This window comes from Phoxinus phoxinus, assembly GCF_949152265.1.
Source record: "Phoxinus phoxinus genome assembly, chromosome: 24".
Taxonomy (NCBI): domain Eukaryota; kingdom Metazoa; phylum Chordata; class Actinopteri; order Cypriniformes; family Leuciscidae; genus Phoxinus; species Phoxinus phoxinus.
This window is the reverse complement of record NC_136899.1, coordinates 17,594,904-17,619,648: the sequence shown is the minus strand read 5'-3', so window position 1 is coordinate 17,619,648 and position 24,745 is coordinate 17,594,904. Positions and strand designations below refer to the sequence as shown.

At 37.2% G+C, this 24,745-nt stretch overlaps 1 protein-coding gene across 2 annotated transcripts in view; it reads right to left on the bottom strand.

Moving 5' to 3' along the window:
• The window catches only part of mppe1 (metallophosphoesterase 1), a 73,380-nt gene that overhangs the window by 38,459 nt on the left and 10,176 nt on the right, over window positions 1-24,745 (bottom strand). For both annotated transcript variants that reach the window (XM_079601062.1, XM_079601063.1), the window contains exons 3-5: window positions 7,004-7,107; window positions 5,398-5,478; window positions 5,212-5,320 (exon numbers count right to left, since the gene is read on the bottom strand). In XM_079601062.1, the coding sequence (XP_079457188.1) occupies window positions 5,212-5,320; window positions 5,398-5,478; window positions 7,004-7,107 (294 nt within the window). The remainder of the gene's footprint in view (window positions 1-5,211; window positions 5,321-5,397; window positions 5,479-7,003; window positions 7,108-24,745) is intronic.

Genomic DNA, 24,745 nt, shown 5'->3' with positions numbered 1-24,745 from the left:
TGAGTTAAGGGACGAGGGACTACATACTTCCCCTTCATCTGCTTAGTATGCTTAGGGCACAATTTAAATGAATGCTGGAAGTATTTTTTAAATTAAGAATAAATAAATAAATAGTAAATTATAAATAAATAAAAATATAATAAATATGTATAATAAATACAATTATATATATTATAAGTAAATATAAGCAAGTTTGAATAATGCAAATTGATGAATTTAACAAACGCATAGACTAACAATTAACAACCTTGGATCGGATTATCAGCCATATCAGCATGTTGCCCACTGAAGCTAAGCAGGGTTGAGCCTGGTAAGTAACTGGATGGGAGACCTCCTGGGAAAACTAGGCTGCTGTAAGAAGAGGTGTTAGTGAGCCCAGCAGGGAGTGCTCTGTGGTCTGTGTGGTGGGTCCTAATGCCCCAGTATAGTGACAGGACACTATACTGTAACATGTTGTATTACAAATTTATTCAATGTTTAATTTAGGTTTCAATACAATAGTATATAAACTGAGAAAGTTTAGTAGACTGAATTTAGCACTTAAGGATGATTATATCAGCTGTTAAACAGAGTTTCCAGCAAGAGATTCCTGCCAGTCCTGTTCTCTCTATTGTAAGTTAAATGAGTCAGATTACTGAGACTCCCACCCTTTGTCTTTTAATGGCTCTTAGGTTGGAGCCCCTGGCCCAGTCGTTGACTAGTTAGGCTGATTGGATCATTTGAATGACACTGTTATGCTGATGAGATCAGGAAATCTCTGTAAACGAGCTGACTCATGTAGGCTATTTAATTTACATGCCCCCTTTATGTAAATCCCTCCCCCTTTGAATGTATATAAACTACAATGTATATAATATGTACATTGTAATATGTACAAAGCTGTACGTCATTTAACCATGCAAAGTCACATGATCTATTCATCATGTTCATGTTTTTATCTGCTTGACAGGACCATACACATTTGTGTATCTTGTATTGGAGCAGTTAAAATGTGTACTTGGGAGTACAATTCTCTCATACTGACCACTGGTTGTTCAACATGGCACCTCATGGGAAAGAACTCTATAAGGATTTGAGAATTAGAATTGCTGTTCTCCACAAGAGCTCTCCACTCGTTTCTCTCCAAGGCTATAGGAAGATCGCTAACACCCTGAAACTGAGTTACAGTACAGTGGCCAGGGTCATACAGAGGTTTTCCAAGACAGGTTCCACTCGGAACAGGCCTCACAAGGATCAATCAAATAAGTCCTCGTTCAGTGCCTTAGTGCAGAAGCTGGCTTCAAAAAACAGACGCATGAGTCCTGCCAGCATTGCTTCCGAAGTTAGAGTATGTGTTACGTGTATTTTATTGTTCTATGTGATTTATTGCTCTTTGCATTGGGGATGCAGTCGAGAGCTGTCCTGATTCTTCTCATACACAACCAAAAACAACACAGACAACAGACCAGTTACATCAGTAATAAAGTCAAAATGGGGGAATGGCAGGTTTATTTAAGGTGTGCCCCAAAAGTTTCTGCTTGTGTGCTTAACCATTTTTAAAGTCTGGAGCCCTGTACATGACAATAGTAGCCTGCCAAGCCAGACCTACATCAAAATGTTAGGTCTAGCAACTAACCATTGGGATGGCTCAATCCGAGGGGCGGGATAAATGATTGTCTTTCAAATTCCCTCTGCACGCAATAGGATAGCGCTAAAAACAACCAGAGCAACGAAGGTGGTGACGTAAGTCAAAGCGGCAAAGATCCGTTCCGGCAAAACTCTGAACACTTATTCCTTTTTTAAGAATGACTTAAGTGCCGTTCTTTGCTCTTTTCTCAAAGAAAAACTTAACTCCAAGTCCTCCAGAGTCGGGGCCAAAGCCGATTCAAAAGACCGCTGTTCGCCAGCAGCAGCAGCCATTCTTTGTTTAAAGTGGCAGGGAACCGTCACAACTCTGTCATCATTATGTTAAGCCCGCCCCGCCTACTCTATACACGATGTGATTGGCCTGACCCAATTTAGGTTTTTCCAGCTCGAAAGTCAACGGAGAGTTGCTAGACTACCCTGGCTGCAAAATAAATGTTGCTGCCGCTAGGGTGCGTCTAGATTTCAAGGCTATGACAATAGGCTACACCAGTGGGAATACTTCAACTAATTTACGCCGACATCAACCCAGTGTCAATAACTGGAACTAGATGAAAACAAAGAGAAACAAACACGCTACAAACTATCCCAGCAGCATTTAGTGGACATTCATCTTTCTGAAGAAAAAAACTTAAGATATAAGTTTAAGCACACTGAGTTCAATATAAAAACAAAATTGTTATTAGGGGCCAAGCCCCGAAGGGGCTGAGGCACCTATTGTATCCGTTAGTTTTATTATTATTCCCGGTGGAAGTCTATGGCAGCCCTATGAACCGTACATAGGAAAATTATGAAATTTGGCACACTTGTAGTGATGCTAATGAATAGTAATTGGACCAATTTTTGACCCTCTAGGACCAACTCTATAGCGCCACCACCAGTTAAAAATTTTAACATTGAAATGGTTATAACTTTTGAACCCTTTGATCTAGAGACATGAACCTTAGTACACCTGATTCCACTCATCATGCTGATCACAACCAATATCTTACATTAAGAACCCGCCCATTACAGTAGTGGCCATTTTGAAATGTACAGTATTCAGTTTTTTTGCTACTCCTCCTTCAAATTTTGTCCAATTTTCTCCAAACATGTGCTCGAATAATCTTCGGACTGAGCCGCATAGAAGTACTGTTCCCGATTTTTTTGTTATACTGGGAAAAAAAAGTTATGATGTCGCAAACTTAACGAGGTCCACCCAAAATTGGCTAAGAGGCTGTATCTCGGCCAAAGTTTGATCAATCGAAACGAAAATTGGTATACTTTATTGGAAGCATGTTCTGAGGTCCAATGCCAAAGTTGGGAATAGCGCCACCTACAGGTGATGAGATATGACAAATTGCTATTTTGGCCAATAACTTTTGAACAGTTTGTCTGAAAATCATAATTGTGGTATCTATGGATTCCTTGCATCATGCCGAATCCGTGGATATCGATTTTGCCATGATGGGATGTACCACGTGTCCGCCATTTTGAATTTTGTCATAATTTGCTATAACTTTTAAACTATTTGAAATATCTTCACAAAATTTGGTATGGATCATCATTAGCATTACCCGAAAGTACCTGAGAAGTTTGATCACAGCGCCACCTAGTGTTTCAGAGATATCATTGTTTTTTGAAAAAACGCTTATAACTTTTGCCAACATTGCTTGAAATTTGATTTCTTTATGTCAATATATTCCTTGGCTTATGCCGATTTCAACGATATCTCATATGCTATTTTTCAACAATGTGACTGGCCGCCATATTGGAGCGAATGTAAAACAGTTTTTTCACTACTCCTCCTTCAAAATTTGTCCAAAATTTTCCAAAATTTGCTCAAATGATCTTCGGACCGAGCCGCACAGAAGTACTGTTCCCGATTTTTTTGCTATACTGGAAAAAAAAAAGTGATGTCGCAAATTTAACAAGTTCGACCCAACATTGGTTCAGAGGCTGTAACTTGTGAACAGTTTGCCGCAAAATCATAAAATTGGTGTCTATCGATTCCTTGCGTCATGTGGAATCCGAGGATATCTATTTTGCCAGGATTGGATGCACCACGTCATAAGCTACTTTAGCATTAAGCTAGCTTAGCATGCTAATCTGGTTAACCTGCTTTTGTGTGCTCATTCTTACACTGAAGCCTCTCCTCTGCAGCTTTGTAGTATACGTCCTCTGAGTGGCGCAAGTTGCTAAACCACGTGTCATGAATCCTAAACCGTTCCGTTCGTACACAGGTTCGAATCCTGTGTGGCACATGAACAGACCGCAAGAAGTATTGTGGCCTTAAGTGGTGGAAAAGTTGCTTCTAATTGTTCTGTGACTTAAGAATGGTTTGGTTATTAAAGTTTCTTTTAAAGTTTTGAAAGCAAAGTATTTTTAACTACTTTTTGAACCCATGGGACTATTGGAAGGCTTGGCCCCGGAAAGGCTGCTTGCAGCTTTAATTTTCTTTGAATTTGTTTATAACTACTACAATATTACATTTTATTTGTTTTATAACGAGCTGTTTTTGTTTTATATGCTGCTAGGATGACACCCCAGAAGATGGGTCAAGTATAGCTCCATCATTGTTCAAAGTAAAAAAAAAAAAAACATACTTGATGTTAGTTTTACATTTTTATTTATAATTGACTAATATTTATTTTTTAAATTCTTAATTTAAAAAATACTTCCAGCATTCATTTAAATTGCCCTAAGCATACTAAGCAGATGAAGGTGAAGTAAAAATAATAAATAAATAAAATCAAGAGATAATTTATCTGGCATTTCTTTCTTTTTGCTGTATCTAAAACGTACCGAACCGTGACACCATTGACGTATCGAACCAAACCGTGATTTTTTTGTGAACCGTTACACCCCTACACTTTATACAATATAGCCTTTTGCTTTAAAAGCCATAAATATCATACCTATGCAATTTATACAAAACTCACTTTAAAGAAAAGCTTTCTACAAAACAAAACTTAATGAAGTGGTCATTATGTCTGAACCACTCCATGTCTCCCAACATCGGCTACATCATGAGATGCGCAGTATCTTACTCATGCCTTTCACTTTTTATAATCAACATGGATTAAATTAATAATCGCCTATTATAATATTTAAACATAAATATTAAACTAAATATGTTTTCTTTAATGAAAACAACACGTTGTTGACAGTACAGAGAAATTTCATGTCAGAGCGGGATTTGAGCGAACGCCATTTTATCAGTGAGCATGAGCGGTTCAAGAGTGGAGCGTTCGCTTGGGCCATGAGCAATTGAGTGGAGCGCGCTGGCATAGAGTCACTCAGCTCCGCTCACAACTTTACAGACCTTTTACATGCTCAAACACTTCATTTCATCAACTCACAAACCCCATGCAGTTCCATTACAAGCCCCCAAGGGGTTTTCAACCCCCTGGGTTTAAAACAAACAATACCGGTTGTGGTAAGTGTGCATCCTAGAAAAGAAATGTAACCAATCACAGAATGCAGCATTAGCATCAATACATCAAAAAGAAAAGAAAAAGAAAAAAGAAAACAGCTGGTTATAGTAAGGAAGAAAAATTCAATAATTACAGTTACTGATGAAACTATTATATCTAGAATCTTTATTACCTGAAAAGAGCAGTTAAGAGCATGTGAGAGTTTGTATAACTCCTCCTCTACACGTTGGCAGATGGGGCAGTGATCACCATGTAGTGCAACACTATTCACCAGCAAGAAACTGTGAAAATAAACAAGTAATACAGAGACAAACTATTATCTTGGTTGAGGAATTGATGGAAATGCTTAGAAACTTACTTGACTCCTCTAATGGTGAGGATCCTTGCTGATGTCACATTAAATACTTGCTCAAACCGCTCCAACTTCTGCTTAGTCATTCTGCCAAAGTAAGAGAAAGACAATAATGGAACCACACCTTAGTCAAATCAGGCACCTGTACACACACCTTCTGAAAATGGCTTGAATATAAAATGACCTTCTACAGTCAGTCTTTTTTTTTCCAACAGTCTTTTTTTATTTTAGAAACATTAACAATAAAACAAACAAATTTAACTATATGTCAAAACAATGGTACATTAATATCACGACATGGTGCATGCTAAACCAGGATACTCAGAAAATAAACAATTTAGTTCAGCTTCTATCAAAAATTATATAAAGGGATTCCACAAGTTTTTTCAAAGTTTCAGGTTTTCCCTTAACAATATATGACATAAATGAAAGATATTTGACAATGAAATTTTTGCTTATAATAAACAGAAGATCAAAATGTTCTTACCAGGCAGGGTAAGTTAAAAGTGCAAGTTACAGAGAAAATATTTAATTTACAAAGTTTAGAACATTTGGGGACATTCTGTTTCACCACCAGAGATAAAAAAAATCTAAAGTATTTTAACAAAAAAGTTGACCTTGGGGACACTTCCATTAGCAATGATATAAAGTTCCTATCTCTAGGTTGCATTTTATACATTGACTGGGAATGTTGGGATTAAATTTATGTAGTCATTCTGGAGTTATGTATACTCTCATAAACTTGTACTGCAGAAGTTTAAACCAGGTATTAATTGTCTGGGTTTGGGGTTACCCAACAACCCATGCTCTGCAATTCATCTTCTGTTATATTCTCTGTATTTTCCCTGCAGTTATTAGAGATCAGTCTATAAAAGAAGGACATTTTCCTACCACCATTAAACTGGTTTAAAGTATATTTTCTAAAGGGGACAGATCTGGTGAGAGAAGAGAATGATCCTGTATTATTGATCAAATTCCTAATTTGTAAATATTTTATAATAAAAATAATAAAAAGGGTTTTAGGTAGATCAAACTTTTGTGTTAATTCCTGAAAACTGAGCATAGGTTTCATTGCTAAATAAAGATGCCACCTTAAAACCTTTTGATGCCAAGATTTCAAAACCAGCAACATGTCTCCCTGGCGTAAATATAATGTTTCCCCCAAATAGGGGTAAATTGTAATAATTGTAAAATCTGTCAAAGGTGTTTTAAAGCTTCATACCATACAACAAAAGTATTTTTAACAAAGGAATTGGAAGTGGCTTTTTTCAAACACCCTGTCAAGTCTTACTGCTAAATACTAACCTGAGATGTTGACAGCATGATATGAATAAATATATAATTAGCAAATCCACATTCTTGATTCAAAATGTATAAACATTTCTAAAAAAGGATAACATTCAAGTCAAGTTAACATCACTTCAAAGTAGGTCTACGCGATTTGGTAAAAAGTTTTTTTTTTTATTTTTTTATTTTTTTTTATTTTACTGCAATCCTTACTGAAATATTATACAGTGAAAACATTTTACACTGACTCAGAAGCTCTAATAGACAATATGGGTGAGTGAAAACCACACATTGACTCTGTAGGTCAATTAACCCTTAAACTCACTCGTTATGGAAGCCGATGTCATGATTTCCTATAAGAACCACAAGCTTTGTCTCACTAGGATGACGGAAGATCCATTTAAAACGTCTGACATCATCATCCCAGTCCTGAGTGGAGAGAACACAGCACAGTCACAATAGCTGATGGTAGTGGTCAATTTTAATTTGAAACTATTCTTATTTATGACACTTCTCGGTTTAAAATATGAACCAACAAATTGGTAGTTGATACTATTTTGACGTGATTGTTTTAATGCTTTTTTCCTACATTATGTTTTGACCACTGAAATGTAGCACATCTCAGTCCTGAAAATGAATCTGATAACTGCCATGCGTTATTTAAAAACCATATAAAAAGTTAGACAAAAGAAGTAGTTTATCTTTTGTGCTTGACTGTACAGTTTCTAACTGACTTGATACTTTGAAGTCCCCCTGTGGTGAAAATCAAGCTTTTAATGTTGTTTATATATGTCTATGTGGTGTTCTTAATATGCTTTAAGACAAACCATGTACAAATGCACAAGTCAACACCTTTGCTAAGTATTTTCTCCTTAAACTGCAGTGAAACAAAGACAGTCTCAAAAATGCGGTGTGAAAACATTGGTGTTTCTGACGTCAAAAACTACCTTATAACCAATCGAGTCAACGAGTGGATTTCTAAGCTGGTGCGAGTGAGTGGAGGTCAGGCTAATTTGCATATTCACAGAACCACATATACTAAATGAGGTAATGGTGTGGAGTTACATTCAAGCTATTCTAAGGCATGAAGATTTTTTAAAAACGTTTAAATGTTATTTTGGTGATTAAAGATGAGTTTTAAGGGATAAAATTATTGACTACAGGCCAGGGGGACTTTAAGTATTAATCAGTGATCAAAAAAGAGAATCCATTAGTCCTGTGATTGACATTTCACAAAGGTGAGGTACATTAATGTTATAAAATCACAATTGCTAGAAAACAAATATATAAAATCACAATTACCTTTTTTATATCAGTAGTTTTTATTCACTAGCTTCCATAGTACTCTGTTATTGGCATAGCCACAGCCATTACATATTTAAAACAGTAATATCCTATACTAAACCTAAACTAATCTTGACAAACTATATATAATTTGAAAGCTTACAATCTCTAGTTTACATATTTGGTGACTGATTTTCAATCAGCCGTAATTTATCAATTTGCAACAAGAATATTTTCATACTCCTAAGGCATGTTCAGACCTTTAGGGAGCAATGGCGGCTGGTACAACAGCAGCAGCAGCACGGCGTGCTGCGGGCGAGTGTACACGAGAGTTTTCTCGAATTAAACCAGAGATTTACCATACTGAAGATGGTAGAGTTGTAGTCGAAGATGAGTTGCTGAACTTTATTGTGATTAAAATGCGAACACTAAGCCATGATGATATTGTGACAATTGTAACGAGTAGTTTCAGCCCTGAGCGGATTGAGACCTCAAAGGCTGTGTTGTCAGAGCTCCTTCCACATCATAAACGTTGAATCTCCCATAGGGGACAAAAGGAGGATATTAATAATGTCAAAATGTGTCTGCAAGCGCTTAATGAATGTGGTGAAGAGATCCCAAGATTTGTATCGCACTTCCTGGATGAACCGTATGAATCATATGAGCATGAGGATGAATTTTTGTACAGGTTAGCTTTTATTCAGTCATTCATAGAGGAGAATAGTTCATCTTGTGTCTATGTTATGGGTGATTTTAATGCTGACATGTCAGATAGCAAATCTTTATTTGCAACATACTTACAGCAGTTCTGTAATGAGTCTAATTTAATTTTATCGAGCATTGCATTGTTGCCTGAATCAAGTTTTACCTATGTTAGTGATGCGTGGAACACAACATCTTGGTTAGATCATATTGTGACCACAGCTGATGCTCATTGCCTCACTGTTAAATGTGGAGATCTGCTATGAACTTGCCACCTCAGATCATATACCTATTGCTGCTTTGTTAGATGTTGAAAAACTCCCCCTGTTGTCCAGGAATAATAATGCAGCTTCAAGTAAACTGGACTGGTCTAAGCTGAGTAAAGAGGAGGTGGCTGAATACTCATTGCGAACTGAAAGTTTTCTAAATAATATTCCTCTTCCTTATGAAGCCCTAAGGTTCTCAGACATTAATTGTAAGGATGTGCTACATGTTGAAAAACTCTGTGACATGTATGATGATATTTTGAAATGTCTTAATGCCTCCAGTGAACCATTCTGTAAAAGAAAATGTAAGGTGCTTAACATTGAACCTGGGTGGAATGAGTTTGTGGCTGAGCAGTATGCTGAGTCAAGAGAGGCCTTTAGAGTCTGGTCAGAGGCAGGAAGGCCAAGACATGGGGAATTGGTAGATAGAAAAAAACTGACAAATGCTAGAGTTAAGTATGCATTACGTTTTATTAAGAAAAATGAAAATTCAATGAGAGCAGACTCACTAGCCAGAAAGCTACAGAAAAACAACCCTACTGATTTTTGGCAAGAGGTCAAAATTATGAATAACAATAAAATATCCTTACCGGCTGATATTGAAGGTATTAGTAGCCCAGAAAAAATAGCTGAGCTCTGGCGTGAGCATTACTGTGACCTATTTAATTGTGTCAAAAGTAACTCAGTTAGAAACTATCATGAACATACGGATTTCTCAGCAGATATGATGGTTAGGGTAGCGGATATATATGATGCCATTAATATGTTGGAGAACAATAAAGCCTGCGGCATGGACTACATTAATGCAGAACATCTCAAATATGCCAGCCATAAGCTCAGTCCTTTGCTTTCAATGTGCTTTAATGGGTGTTTGGTCCATGGTGTCCTCCCTAATGCTATTATGTCTGTATTGTTACTACCTGTGCTTAAAGACAAGGCTGGTAAGATCAATAGTATTGACAATTATCAACCAATTGCATTAGCCATATCTTGTCTGAAGTACTGGAGAGAATACTGCTAACAAAGTTAGAAATGTATGTTCTTATGACTGACAATCAGTTTGGGTTTAAAAGAAAGCATGGAACCGATTTGTGTATCTATGCTCTTAAAGAGATTGTGTCCAGGTATAACAGCCTGAATTCGTCTATGTTTTTATGTTTTATTGATGCGTCAAAGGCATTTGATAGAATCAATCATGAACGATTGTTTATAAAATTGCTAGATAGAGGTGCCCCTACATTTTTAGTGAGAATTTTAGTGTTTTGGTATGCCCATCAAACGTTTCAGGTTAAATGGGATAATGTTGTATCTGCTCCATTTCATGTCAGTAATGGAGTGAGACAAGGAGGAATTATGTCTCCTATTTTATTTAATGTTTATATGGATGAACTGTCACACCAGTTAAATAGGTTAAAAACTGGCTGTCTTGTGGGCAACACTGTTGTTAATCATTTAATGTATGCAGACGATCTTGTCCTGCTCTGTCCATACAGCGTTGGGTTGCAGCAGATGCTGAAAGTCTGCTCGCAATATGGCCTTGATTATGATATTAAATATAACACTAAGAAAAGCCACATAATGGTAGTTAGAAGCAATGAGGAAAATAAAAATCAACTTTTCCGACTTTTTATTTGTCAGACAGCCCTCTTGCTGTGTGTGAGGAAATTAAATATTTAGGTCATGTTATTTCTAATGACTGGACGGATGACAAAGACCTGTACCGTGTCAGCGCTGTAAAATTTATGCTCAAGCCAATATGCTCATAAGGATGTTTTATATGTGTTCTGACTCCGTGAAGTGCTCTTTGTTTGGAACCTACATCACACCGCTATATACTGCTCAATTGTGGACTAACTATAAGAAAAAGAGTATGCAGCGGCTAAAGGTTGCATACAATGATGCAATGAGGATTCTGCTTCGGGTCCCTAGGTGGCATAGTGCCAGTCATTTGTTTGTGTCTAATAGAGTGCCAACCTGTGAGGCACTCTTAAGGCAACTGATGTTTGGTTTTATATGTGGACTGGACAATTCAGTGAACCATATAATTGAAGCCCTAGTCAGTCCTCTGAAAAGCTGCTATAGATATACTTCAAGGCTTAGACGACACTGGTGTAATAGCCTGTATATTCTATAGGCTATTATGAATAATTTTTTTATGTATTTTTGTATCTCCATTTTTATGATGTATGTTGTGCTATATGGACCTGTGTCTGAAATAAAGCTTTATAATACTTTATTTTGAAATAGTGATGAACATGAAAAATCATGAAAGAATGGTAGAAACCTCAGTTTGTTTTCATGCCAAGAGTTCAAAAGATAGCATCCATTCAATTATTTTAGAAAAAAAAGGTCAAAAAATGTTTTAAATATAAAGAAAAAATAATAGATTCACCATTTGTGATGTGGAAGCGAGCTATAATGCACATACGTGTTCTTTTTGTGTTTCTTAGAGGTTGAATTCGTTTCAAAATCTGCCAAACTTCCAATACTGCTTCTGAATAGGATGTCTACTTCATAAATTGTTTGAAAAATTTTTAAATAATGGTTCAGATCACTCAAACATATGGAAATGGAGGCGCCCTTATATGGGCAGTAATCAGGGGGGCAGTGTTCCGGAAGACATTGAAGCTTTCCCGGTCGCCGCCATTGATTAGCGGACCCTCACCTGCTGTTAGCATTCCATTGACTCCCATTCATTTTGGCGTCACTTTGACAGCAAATAACTTTACATCTGAGGAGTTTAAAGACTCCATTTGTCCATTGTTTATTTCTAAAGAAACACGAAAATGTATAAAAGGCTCCATTATCTTGTACTGTATCTTACGTTATGGCCTCATAGAAGCAGTTTTTGTAAAAATAGGCAAACGATTGCGTCATAACCACGCGACTGTTGCACAAGTCGAGAAATTACCATATAGACAAACAGAGAAGCTCGCAAGCAATCGGGGGGACGTGGAGGCATAAAGTCCGATAAAGTCAAGGGAGAAGCCCATAGAGTCATAAAGTTGATCCTGCTGCTAGCTCATGGACAGCTAATACTTGCGTTCTCCGTCTCTGCGAGATTCGGAAGGGAATGATTCAGATTTCTCTCGGCACAGCTACTAGATGCTAGATACTAGCTACAGATACAATCTGTATTGTAAAAAGCGCTATATAAATAAAGATAAAGATAAAGATGACTAGAAGACTTACAACTGTCAGACAGGTTGCCCACGTCACATCTACGTTGTCAAGCTCAGTTTGAGCTGGCGCAGTACGCCCAGCCATCAGGAAGTGAGTGCTTCAAATTGAATTCACTTTTCTCCGTTGAAACCTATGGGGTCGCTGTGTCCAGTTTATATACTGTCTATGGCAGTAATGTTAACTAGTGAAAAAGTTTGGTACTGCGCCCAAACAAAATCTTACTGAAAGCTTTTTTGAGATATCAACCTAAAACTTGAAACACAACTTGTTCAGATTTTTGGCTTTGATTTTCCTGCATTTCAGTCCACCAGGTTTTGAAAATATATATTTTATATAAAATATGAATAATTAAATTTTTTATATTGTACATTTTCATAAACTCAAACTTCTATAACTTTTTTTCTGTTTAACTTTCTTAATTTATTTCACTTTAACAAAAATCTGCCAAATGTCTTTAAAACGAGACCAATCTTACATCTATATTCCAAAGCATTCTTGAATTACAACCATGCACTTTCATGTCTATTAAAAAAGGGGGGTGCCGCTTAAAGGAGAACTCCGGTCAATTTTAACATTGAGCTCATTTTTTGGTAAATTTGAAGTGCTATCAATACAGAGAACAACGACAAAAATCGGTGTTGCCTACACTGTGTTATCCTCTTTTTAAAATTTGCACCCTGTTGACTTCAATGGGGCACGTTTTAAACCTGCTTTTAGCCTCTTAACATCCTTGATGTGTCATTACAAGTGCCCAGCCATGTTAGATGATTCTTTTAGAGTGAACACGAGTGAATCTGACTGCAGTAGATGTGAAAGATATGAATAAAAATGAGTTATTTCAGCCAGCGCAAATACCTGTATTTACATCCTGTTTTCGGTCGAAGTCCAAAGTAGTCGATTGTCGAGTTCACGCGCGTGATCATTGGTAACTAAACCTATGCGCGTGAACTCGACAATCTACGACTTTGGACTTCGACCGAAAACAGGATGTAAATACAGGTATGTGCGCTGGCTGAAATAACATCATTTTTATTCATATCTTTCACATCTACTGCAGTCAGATTCACTCGTGTTCACTCTGAAGTTATCATCTAACATGGCTGGGCACTTGTAATGAAACATTAAGGATGTTAAGAGGCTAAAAGTAGGTTTAAAACAACTTGCCCCATTGAAGTCAACAGGGTGCAAATTTTAAAAAGAGGATAACACTGTGTAGGCAACACCGATTTTTGTCGTTCTCTGTATTGACAGAACTCCAAATTTACAAAAAAATGAGCTCAATGTTAAAATTGACCGGAGTTCTCCTTTAAGGGGTTAAAAACTACACAGATGTGTCAACTGTTCCTTCCCATGGATTTGTAACGCATTCCCTTAATTTAGAAATATGTGTCCACTGATTCATCTACTGCACAAGATTAAAAAAATGTTGTTAAAAAAAAACCCGGAAAAAACAATAACAACACCACCATATGGCAACAAACACTGCCTAATGTACTGTTACAAAATAAATGGAAGTGTGTGTGGGTCTATGAGAGACGCCAGAAGCAACTTGGGGCGAATTCCAATTAGAATCGAGCATCTTTATGTCCTACTCACTCTGAAGGACAGAACCCTTAAGTGGGGACTTTAGAGGGAGCAGGGCAATTGTGTCTCAAAATGTGGCCATTTGGAACAAATAGTGAAAGGAACAATGGAAGACAATGCAATTTCCTCAATATCTCCATGTCATTACCATGGCCATGCAGCATGGCATCCATCATCATCTGACTCTGTTAGGGTCAGAAATCTCTTGTTACTGCAAATAAATATACATAAGTTTTCCTGTAGCTCAGTGGTAAGAGTATTGCGTTAACAAGTATGAGTATCTCCGCAAAACTACCAGTAATAGAAAATAACCAAAATAATCCAAGGTTTTTATTTAACACCGTGGCTAGACTAACAAATAAACAGGCATCGCCTGAGCAAAATATTCTGTTACAGTGTAGTAGTAATGATTTTGAATTTCTTCACTGAGAAAATAGAAAGCATCAGAAACACAATTGTAAATCCACAATCATTGATGTGTCTTATGATTCAGCCTCAATTATCGTCCCTCAAGAACAACTACAGCGCTTTAAAACTATAGGACAGGAAGAGCTAAATATCATTGCATCTAAACCAACAACATGTTTATTAGATCCAATACCCACTAAACTACTGAAAGAAGTGTTACCTGTAGTAGAAGAGCCTCTTCTCAATATTAACTCATCTCTATCTTTAGGTCATGTTCCAAAAACGTTCAAGCTGGCAGTTATAAAACCTCTCATTAAGAAACCACAATTAGATCCAAATAACCTAGCAAATTACAGACCCATTTCAAATCTTCCATTTATGTCTAAAATACTAGAAAAAGTTGTGTCCCCTCAATTGTGCTCTTTCTTGCAGGAAAACGATATCTATGAAAAATTTCAGTCAGGATTCAGGCCACATCATAGCACAGAAACTGCGCTCGTTAAAATTACAAATAATTTACTTTAAGCTTCTGACCAAGGCTGTATCTCAATACTAGTTTTAGTTTTACTCTATCTTAGAGCTGCGTTCGACACCATAGATCATAAAATACTGTTTCACACCGCAAGCGTCAGCGGCGCGTGAGCGGCGCGTGAGCAGTGCGTCAGCGTAACTACATCGTCACTGCTGCTGCAAAAAGTATTGTGAGTATTCACACTGGAAGCGTTTGTGCAGCGTCCCAGCAGCAGCTCCAAAGCGTGTTTTTTCTACTAAACGCCGACAGAAGAACCATTTCAAACAATGAAATATGAAAAAAAATAAACCAGTATTAAAAAGATTTCATTACAACTTTGTAAATAGTGCTCTTTTGAGAAATGTGATTTATATTGTGATTGTATAGTAAATACATTTTTCCTTAAAATCACTTCATGTTCATGTTTCATGTATAAAAATGGACTGAACTGGACAGTAAACTCGATCGGCGGGGGAAAAAGACAGCAAACTCTGGTTTTATTTGGGTATTGCTAGAGCCTATACCTGTCCGAGTATTACATAATACACTAAAAGAAAGTTTATCATATTTTCTGGCTAGTGTACTTTGTTTATTTTTATACCATAGCCTACTTTCACCCAAACTGAAATAAAAACCAGTTTAAATGGGTAAATTTTGTATAGCCTATATTTTTGAGTCTTAGGACTCATTTTCTTTTCTGACATAGCCTACTCCATTTCTTGTTAAAACACAAGAAATCATATTTATTTTGTCCATCAAATGTGTGCTTTCACTTTAATTGAGCAGGAGCAGCAGCAAAAATAGACTCGGCGCCGAAACGATCGCGGCACTGCTGCTGACGCATCGCTCCTGCTTGACGCTCACGCGCTGCTCCTGCTGCCGCCGTGAATGCACTCATTGATTAACATGCACGCCGAAAAAAATACGCGCCGCTGACGCTGTAAACAATAATATTAGGCACAGTAACTTCTTTTAGTTTTTTACCAAGAACTTTATTAAACAATATGAACAACCATAAATGGCCTGGTACAAAATAGGGATGTCACGATATTCGATTAGTTAGCGGACTCATAAAGCTTGCCACAAAGAACCGGCAAAAGTAATGAATGTGTCAAATATAGCAAGGAGACATTTTAATTGTTTAAAAGTAGACATTTCAAGCATTTAATATATTTCTGAGTTTCGGTTCATTTATGAGACGAGTTCCAGGTCACAAGCAAATGCAAGTTATATTGCGCTGGCGCATCCATGTCATGATTATATTGTCAGCTATATTTGCTTCTTATTTATTAAATCCAGGCAATTGGGTTGATGAAACATAGATTAAAATTAAGATACAATTTATACAAAACTAAATTTACTTTAAAGAAAGGCTTTATACAAAACAAAACTTAATGTGGTCAAAATTATGTCTCCTGATATATTGCGCATCTTATGATTACTCATGCTGTTCACTTTCATAAATCAACATAGATTAAATAAAAAAAATAACATTATTTAAACATAAACATTCAATTAAATACATTTTCTTTAATGGCTACAACAGGCTTACTGATAAATTTAATGTCGGAGTGGTATTTGAGCAATTGCTGTTTTGCCGGTGAGCATGTGGGGCAGGGGTGCGTTTTTTGAATAGCCTAATAATCAAAAAATTTCCAACGATCGTCGAATATTATTTTTGCTTGAAATGCCCATCCCTACAAAATACGGTACTACCTAAATGTCTTAATCAGACAACAGACCAGCACCATAGCATAAGAAAAATATAAAGAAATAAAATAAAAATACATTCAAGTAAATAATAAATAAAGGAATAAAAGAGGCTCAGTAGCTTCTGCAGCATTATATTATACAAGCATGTAGTCGGCAGTTGTTGTTGCTGTTACGTGACTAAGCAGTGTCTGACTAGTCGACACGTGGGGTGATGACATCATCGTTTCACAAAATATACGGATTGGCTGTACACACGAAAACGCAACCGTATCGTTTTCAGATTCATCCACTCTGGATCCCGGTTTCAAAAAATAGTGGTTTCAGTCTCTCAAAACGCCGGATCCGTCTGGACGAAACGCCAATACGACAAAATGTATACGTATACAGCTGAACGCGTCTCCGTGTGGACAGGCCCTCAGACTCACTCTCCCAGTTTAAAACTAGATTAAAGATCTCTTTAGCCAAGCATTCACATAATCCATATCATACCTTTTATACTACAGTTAAATCAAATCGAAATCGATTGAAATTAAGTCACAATCTCGATCATCGAATTAAAAAATGGAATCGTCGATGCTGCCACACCCCCATGTCACGTTCGGTCGGCTTGTCAAGCGGAAAAAAACACGCGTGTTGAAATGCTGCGAGTCAACCTCCTCTGGGGGTCGCACACCCGACGGGAAGCGCCGCGTCTATGACAACTCAAGGTATCGCTCACACCGGACGAGAAGCGCCGCGTCGCGTCTATGACAACTCAAGGTATCGCACACACCGGACGAGAAGCGCCGCGTCTATGACAACTCGAGGTATCGCACACACCGGACGAGAAGCGCCGCGTCGCGTCTATGACAACTCGAGGTATCGCACACCGGACGCGCGCACTTTCTCAGTTTATGACCTGCAATATTATGTTTAAGGACATTATGGAATTAAGATCATGTCTATGTTATGAGGCTACTCTACAATTAAATACGTTGCTTAGTCTGCAGTCTGAAGCACTTTCTCAGAGAGCGTCCGTTAACTGAATGTATCCTGAGAATCCGATAACATCAGCAATTTTCATTCAACCAGCTGATTTCTGTAAATTAATGTAAAACATGTAGGCCTATATTGCAGCACAGTGTGAAGTCACGAGACAAATAAATGTATATAAAATGTATTAATTTAAAATAAATGTAATATAAAACTATGTAAATGGCGCTCTGTGGCGCGGCAAGATTAATTTTGAACAAGGTCCTGAGCCGTTGCTGGGCGCCGCGGACAGACGCCGAATGGCGCCGCCGGTATATGTGTGTGTGTACACTCGGAGACATTCTAAAATTGTTAGAATTTTAAAGACGTGGCTCTGCGCGACGCATATATTTATATGTTAAACTGTTTGTTTGGTTTTTTTGTTGTGAACTTGAATGTCATCTTCTGTGAAGAAGGGGTTACAAAGGAAAAACTATCGCAGGTTATTTTGCTTAAGTTTCCAATTGACTGAAGATATAAGTTATTGTTACATTGTGTTTTTAATAAATGTTTTAAATTTGACATTTGGTCTAAAATTTTAATTTGGTCTAAAAATGGCATAGCAACCTGTGCTTAAAAAAAAAAAAAGTAAAAACCGAGAATCGAATCGAACTGTGACCTTAGAATCGAAAATGTAATCGAATCGAGGATTTGGAGAATCGTGACACCCCTAGATCAAATGCATTCATATTATGAACAGCAGGTATGCTAATGTTGTGGTTTCAATCTTTCTGTGAAATCACTTCTCAGAGATCTTTGATGCCAGAAATATTTTAGACTTTATTTAACAAAACAAAGCCGAGCAACCTCCTGCAGGGCGGTCCTGCAGGACATGACTCCCCGCAGGAGATGACTCCCGAATATCGGTTAGCTTTTCACATATATACATACATCGCCTCCAAAAATGGTCATACATCCTATAGATAGGGTCTTGCACCATGTGACACACTTAAATAGAATCATCTGCTGCCACAGCCGGGACCGGGAACACTTCCCGTAAATCCTGATGTACTTGGTACATCATAATAAGGATGGCGTCTACGCTAATATTAGTCTCTCTGTCTATCCCGAGGTTTACTGCTGTCCACCGGAACCAGGCCGTATCCAGATCTGATGAAGGACCAGCGCCAGGACACGACGACGACGCCGCTGACCTGAAGTGCACTCAAAAAAATGAACTAGGAAGGTTGTGCACTTTACATAATATATTTATATTTAGTTTACTTAAAATAATTGTGTTTGTTGACTTGAAATGTTTTTTTCTTTTAAAGTCCACGTAATTATGTCTCATCTTAACAATACAAAATCCTGACGCGTTGTCTAAACACAAACCATTTATGTTAAGTAAAAAATTCTTACATCCAGAGGGGGGCGGTATAGTGCGACGCCAACTGCCATTTTGCCCTAACTTAATTTGATTGTGTTCAATCTGCTTAAATGTAAAATTGAAGTTTACTTAATCCGTTTGTGTTGGATTACATGAATGATTTGTGTTGCATTAACTGAAACTGGGCGGTGCTTGTTAGTTCCCAGCATGCTTTGCATATGGTTAAATTGAGAAAGAATAAATGTTCAAATTAAGTGTTATTTTATGTTTTTTTGAGAAAATTAGAAAAGGGGAAGACTTGATAGTGTGTAATTGTGTTTAATGTTCAATTACATTGGAATTATTAGAACCATTTAAATTACAGTGGGTTACCATTGTGGAGAAGAGTGGAGCATTTTGTTTGGCTGTGGACTGATTCAGTTATGTATAACTGCTTTGGTTGAAGGAGCATGCAAATCTTAACATTTGCTAATAAGTGCTACTGCTAGCAAATAGATAGCTATAGTCTATTGATTTAATTATGTGTCACTAAAAGAAATGAAATAATAATGTATGATTGAATATAAAAAACACTTAAATCATGTCAAAAAACCTTAAAATTAGTTGGGTTGACACTATTAAATTAAGCTGTGCCAAACCATAGTAAATAAATTGAATCAACCTTAATAAATTAGGTTGACCCAACGTAAGTACTTTAAATTGGAATAACAGAATTGCATAATGCTGAAATAAAGCAAGTTAATCATGTGGAAATCCTTTCCATGATTTTTTTATGTTCATTCAAAGAGTAATTTTTTTGAGTGTGTCAACCAGTCTCTCCTCCTCTCCACTCCGACTTCAACCAACCGGAACTGGACAAATACTCTGATTCATTCTGAACTTCATACACTGTTCACTCATTGGCCAGAGGAGAACTGGCCCCCGACTGAGCCTGGGTTCTCCCAAGGTTTTTTTCTCCATTCTGTCACCTGATGGAGTTTTGGTTCCTTGCCGCTGTTGCCTTACCTTCTGGCTTGCTTAGTTGGGGACATTTAATATTCAACAATATTATAGATCTGCCTTAAAGGTGGATGATGATGAAATTGTTTTTTTTGTATTATTTTCATGTTATCACTGTGAAGCTGCTTTGATACAATCTGTATTGTAAAAAGCGCTATATAAATAAAGATGACTTGACTTGACTTGATCAGCATTCTGACCATTCTGTAAGCCCCCCAAAAGTCAAACCAAAGACACACAGAGAGGAAATAATGGTGTACAAATATATAGCTGAATTACTTATTTCATAAATAATAAAATCTTCAACACTAATTATTTGAGTTCGCCAGCTCAGTTTTGTATCCAGCCTCTCATGGAGACTTCAGATGCCCCAACGCCTGTGAAGAGATGACTCAACGCCGGCTTAAAATTAAGCCAACTAATAGGATTTATATTCTTTTTGTTTCTCTACCCCCACAAAACATTTAAAATTACAAATGCAGTGAAAATAAACGTATCATTATCGGTACTCAGTATCGGCAAGTACCAAAAATATAAGTATCGGTATCAGACTCGTTCTGAAAAAAGTGGTCTTAGTGCATTCCTAGAATTATAGTCGTTATAAGATTAACTTAACACAAAAAGGTTGCACATTTTGTGCATGCGTGGTTTCAGTTGTTCCTATTTTTAGCGTACGAAAGGTTTTGGTGAACCAATCATTTGTTTGTGAAAACATTCGTACACAGATTTCAAGCACAAAATTGTCCATACGCATGCTTAGTGAATAAGACCATTACCTTTTTATGCATTTAGTTTCTGTCTCCTTCCCCTGTGATACCAAATCAGGTGCTGGTGTCACTGCTCTCATATGTTAATCTGGTGCACAAGGCCTAAAATGAACACTCACCAAGCACCAAATGAGTGTAAAAACCGGTGTTGACGAGTATATGGAACTGTCAATTGCCAGTAACAGTTTTAAGAATTCTAACAATGCAGTGTTGTGAGGACGTGAACGTGAACAAACTTAAATGATGCTCAGCACATTTGACAGGCCAGTGCTGCATTGTCACGAAAATGTAATCCTTGCGATTTAAATATTCAAGCGCAATTAGACAATTCGCTACACGCTGTGTGGAATTTTTCTGTGCGCAAACATCCAAAACATGCACCCAGAAATCCACATCTCAGACAGTGCGCGGATACTGAACTGAGCATTCTTTGAAATCTTCTTGCCCTTGAACAGACATATTCATACTAAATGATGTCCAATTGCCCGTCTTGGGCAAGGATCCTTGAATGTAAACAGAAAACGCATAAATCAGTATATTAGAAAAGTGCATTAGCTCTTAAAGTGTGTGGCAAAAAGTAGGGCTGGGTATCGATTCAAATTTCAAGAATCGATTCGATTCCGATTCTCAAGATCTTGAATCGATTATCATTATTCAATTCGATCCGATCTGATCCGATCTTATATTTTTAAAATCAAAAGTTTTAACTGTTCATGAACAATCAAGTGTTTGTATTAAATAACATTCACAAACATACATTAATGTTGTTAAAATGTATTGTTCACTCAATGTGTTGATGTTAGATAAGGCATTAATGTTAATGAATGGTAGTCTATCTTAATGTAGTGTTGCCAACTGAACAGGAGATAAAATGTGTTTTATTTGACTTGACTGTCCTTTTATTTAATCCAAAACTGCGTTCATATTTAAAAGGCCTTTTAAACTAGATACAACCGCACACGATACCACTTTAAGGGCCGTGCTTCAATGCATCTCAACAGGTCATGTGACAAAAACCAGCGGCCTTTCCGTAACAACATGGAAAGCTCGGCCGAACAACTGATCATAGCTGTACAGGGCGGCTTTTTATTTCTCATCTGAATGAATATATCTAGTAGTAAAGCTAATGCAAGGGCTAGAAATCAATACATTTTTTGATGATACTTCCTCGTCATCATGGAGAGCGCAGTTTGCGCCGCTTTCTCCTTTCCACAAGCGCGTGCTTTCCCGTTGCGTCTGCCGTTGCTATGCAACCATGAACAGAGGCGCGCCTGGAAAACTTATTTGCATGCGCAAAAAACGCGCTGTGTGAACGGCTCTTTCCTCCTTTCTTGTCAACAAGTGGATTCAGAGAAACCGCATTAGCAGCGCCGGCGGTCGCCATGTCTCAGTGTGTTTATGAGAAAAATGTAGGCCTGTTATTAAATCGATCCTCTGAGTTATGGATCGATCTTTAGAAATTAATATGAAAATCGATTCAGAATCGGTGAATCGATTTTTTCAACACAGCCCTAGCAAAAAGATAATTTTAGGCCTTGGGTGTGCAGCAACAGCCATAACGGTTTTGTTTTTGGGGAAATAATAAATATTCAGGGAAAGTATAATGTGATTTTCAGAGAGAAAATTATAAATGTATATTTTAATATATTTTCAGGATTGATTGTTGAATAAAAAAATAAAATGCTTGAGAAAATCATACATTTTTATTGAGCCAGGCTATATTTTATCATTGCTTTGACATATGACTGTGATTAAAAGTAAAAGGAAAAAAAGTGCCACCATGTGTGTATACAGATGGTACTCAACCAGAATGCCTATTACCGCCGCGCCAGGCACCGCGGCAAAACTACCGCGGTAAAAATAATCCTGTCGCATTTCAAAGTCATTCGCGAAGTGACCGCCAGGTGGCGCAGAGGGACATTGTACAAAACAGCAGCTATTGCCGTATTTTGAAATGTAAGCGGGGTTAATGCCAATTAACAGATAAAATTGGCTACTATAGAACATTGTTTAGGACAGAAAAATAGAATCATAATTTAAAAATAGAGACGAGAACAATATAGCCTTTATTTCATATTGTAGCCTACGCCTAGATGTCGGTGGGCGACATAAGCCGCCCGTTGGGAGCAGCATGATAAAATAATAATAACAAAAATAACAAACAAAAATAAATTAGGTGCAACGAAGCTGATTATTTGTTTACTATTTTATTGAGGAATGAGACGAATGAAGTGGTTCTCTAGAGAGAACTCGAGAAACCGGGCATTTCTCAGTGAGTAAATTCATGGCCGAGTGGTAGAACTTACGTATCGGTCATTTGGATGACACTGATTCGAATCCCGAACAAACAGACTATTGTACATTTTATATTAGCCTATTAATGCATGTCATAGCCTATTATTAATGCAGACAATCAAACAAACAAAACATTTTTTATACAGGATAGCCTTTTTTTGGGGGTTCCTAGCCTATAAAGAGTTTGTAAAAACATGGTTTTAGCCCTCTGGGGACCAAAAACGCGCCGGCGCGTTTTCCTCGTTTTTTTTTACATAGCAGCAAAATAGACTTAAAATACTCCCGTCATTTTTTGTCATACAGGCTTAAGAAATATGAAAAAATAAACTTAAATGTCGTCTTATTTATGGGTTCACTTAAAATCGAAATAAAACATTGTGCTTTTGTAAAATAAAGAAAGTAAACAGGGAGTGCTTTATGCCTCTCCGTCTCCGTGCACTTTTTTTCTAGTGCACGTCTCTAAACTTACACAAAACTCAGCGAATACTATTCACTCATACATGAGCTATATATCTCTATAATCATTTAAGTGTGTAGTTTTAAATTATCTAATTCAAAACTAAAACAAATATTCTCTGTTTATGCAATCTATAAAAAAAAGAGCGAGAGATCAGCCGTTCTCATTATCGTTCTGCCAGCTCATTAATCTGCTAATGTGACACGCCCATCGACAGCGCGCGCTATTCAAACTGAAGCAACACATGCAAAACCAGTCAACGCCCACAACAGCTGGATAACACTCGCTGTGAGGAATAATAATATCGTGATAATCCAGGAAATTTTACCTCAAACGTGCTGGAGTAGCCTAACAACGGATCCAGCTGCAGATGATCAGTAAGTGCTTTGTTCTAATCGCGATATGAAATGGTGTCTGTAAACCGCAAAAGACTGTTTAAATTTGAATCGCGTTTCTGTGTTTGAATGAATGAACGGCACATGTGCATGCGTTTGTTTACTCCAGCTCGCACGTGTCTGTGTGTGAATGAAACTATCTATATTGCCTACTGAGATGAGTAAAAATCGACTGAATAAGTTGAAATAAAATGGCTTTGTATAAGCAACATATTAAACTGCAAATTAACATTTATGCCCTAATATATATTATAAAAGACGATATGTTACAGACGAAATATGAAAGACAACATTTCGTTTGGGATAGATTATAAAGTTTTTACTGCCACATCAAAACCTAATTTTCAAGGTGCAAACAAAATCTTAAAAGGTCAATATAAGCATTCTCTTTAAATTATTTTTGTGTTTTATTTGTGACAAATTTGGGGAGAGGATAGCCTACATCCAAAACTTTCTGAAAACACGAATGAGAATTAACTGCACAATTACTAGAAATGTTTACCTTGGATATTATACAATTTGCAAGCATACACAGTTTGTGGAAAAATACACTTTTTTTCAAGATGTTTCCAACTCTGAACCAATTCTGTAGTAATATATATGTGTGTGTGTGTGTGTGTGTGTGTGTGTGTGTGTGTGTGTGTGTGTGTGTGTGTGTGTGTGTATATATGTGTGTGTGTGTGTGTGTGTGTGTGTGTGTGTGTGTGTGTGTGTGTGTGTGTGTGTGTGTGTGTGTGTGTGTGTGTGTGTGTGTGTGTGTGTGTCTGTGTGTGTGTGTGTGTTGTCTTTGCATTCTTTCTTGTGACGGCTCAGGCTCAGTGACACCTATGAATGGCTAATTAGTATGCAGCATTAGCAGGTCTTCAGGTGTGAATTAGGACATTATTCATGACCTTGTTGGATCATTCACGCCCACCTGCATATTGCCTTTCCAAACCAAAAGTGTCTTACAAAATGTAAATCAATCTATTGTTTAATGTGAACGATTAGCCCGGATGATTTTCAGATCATTTCGAAGTAAACACTCTAGCCGACAATATCCATTAGTCAAAAGTATTGTGGGAATATGTAAAGTTGGTCGTTGGTGGTCTTATATCAGAAAATTTAAGTTTGAGTTTTTTGAATAACCACGCATAAATAATATTCTCTCAAAAATGCAAACATG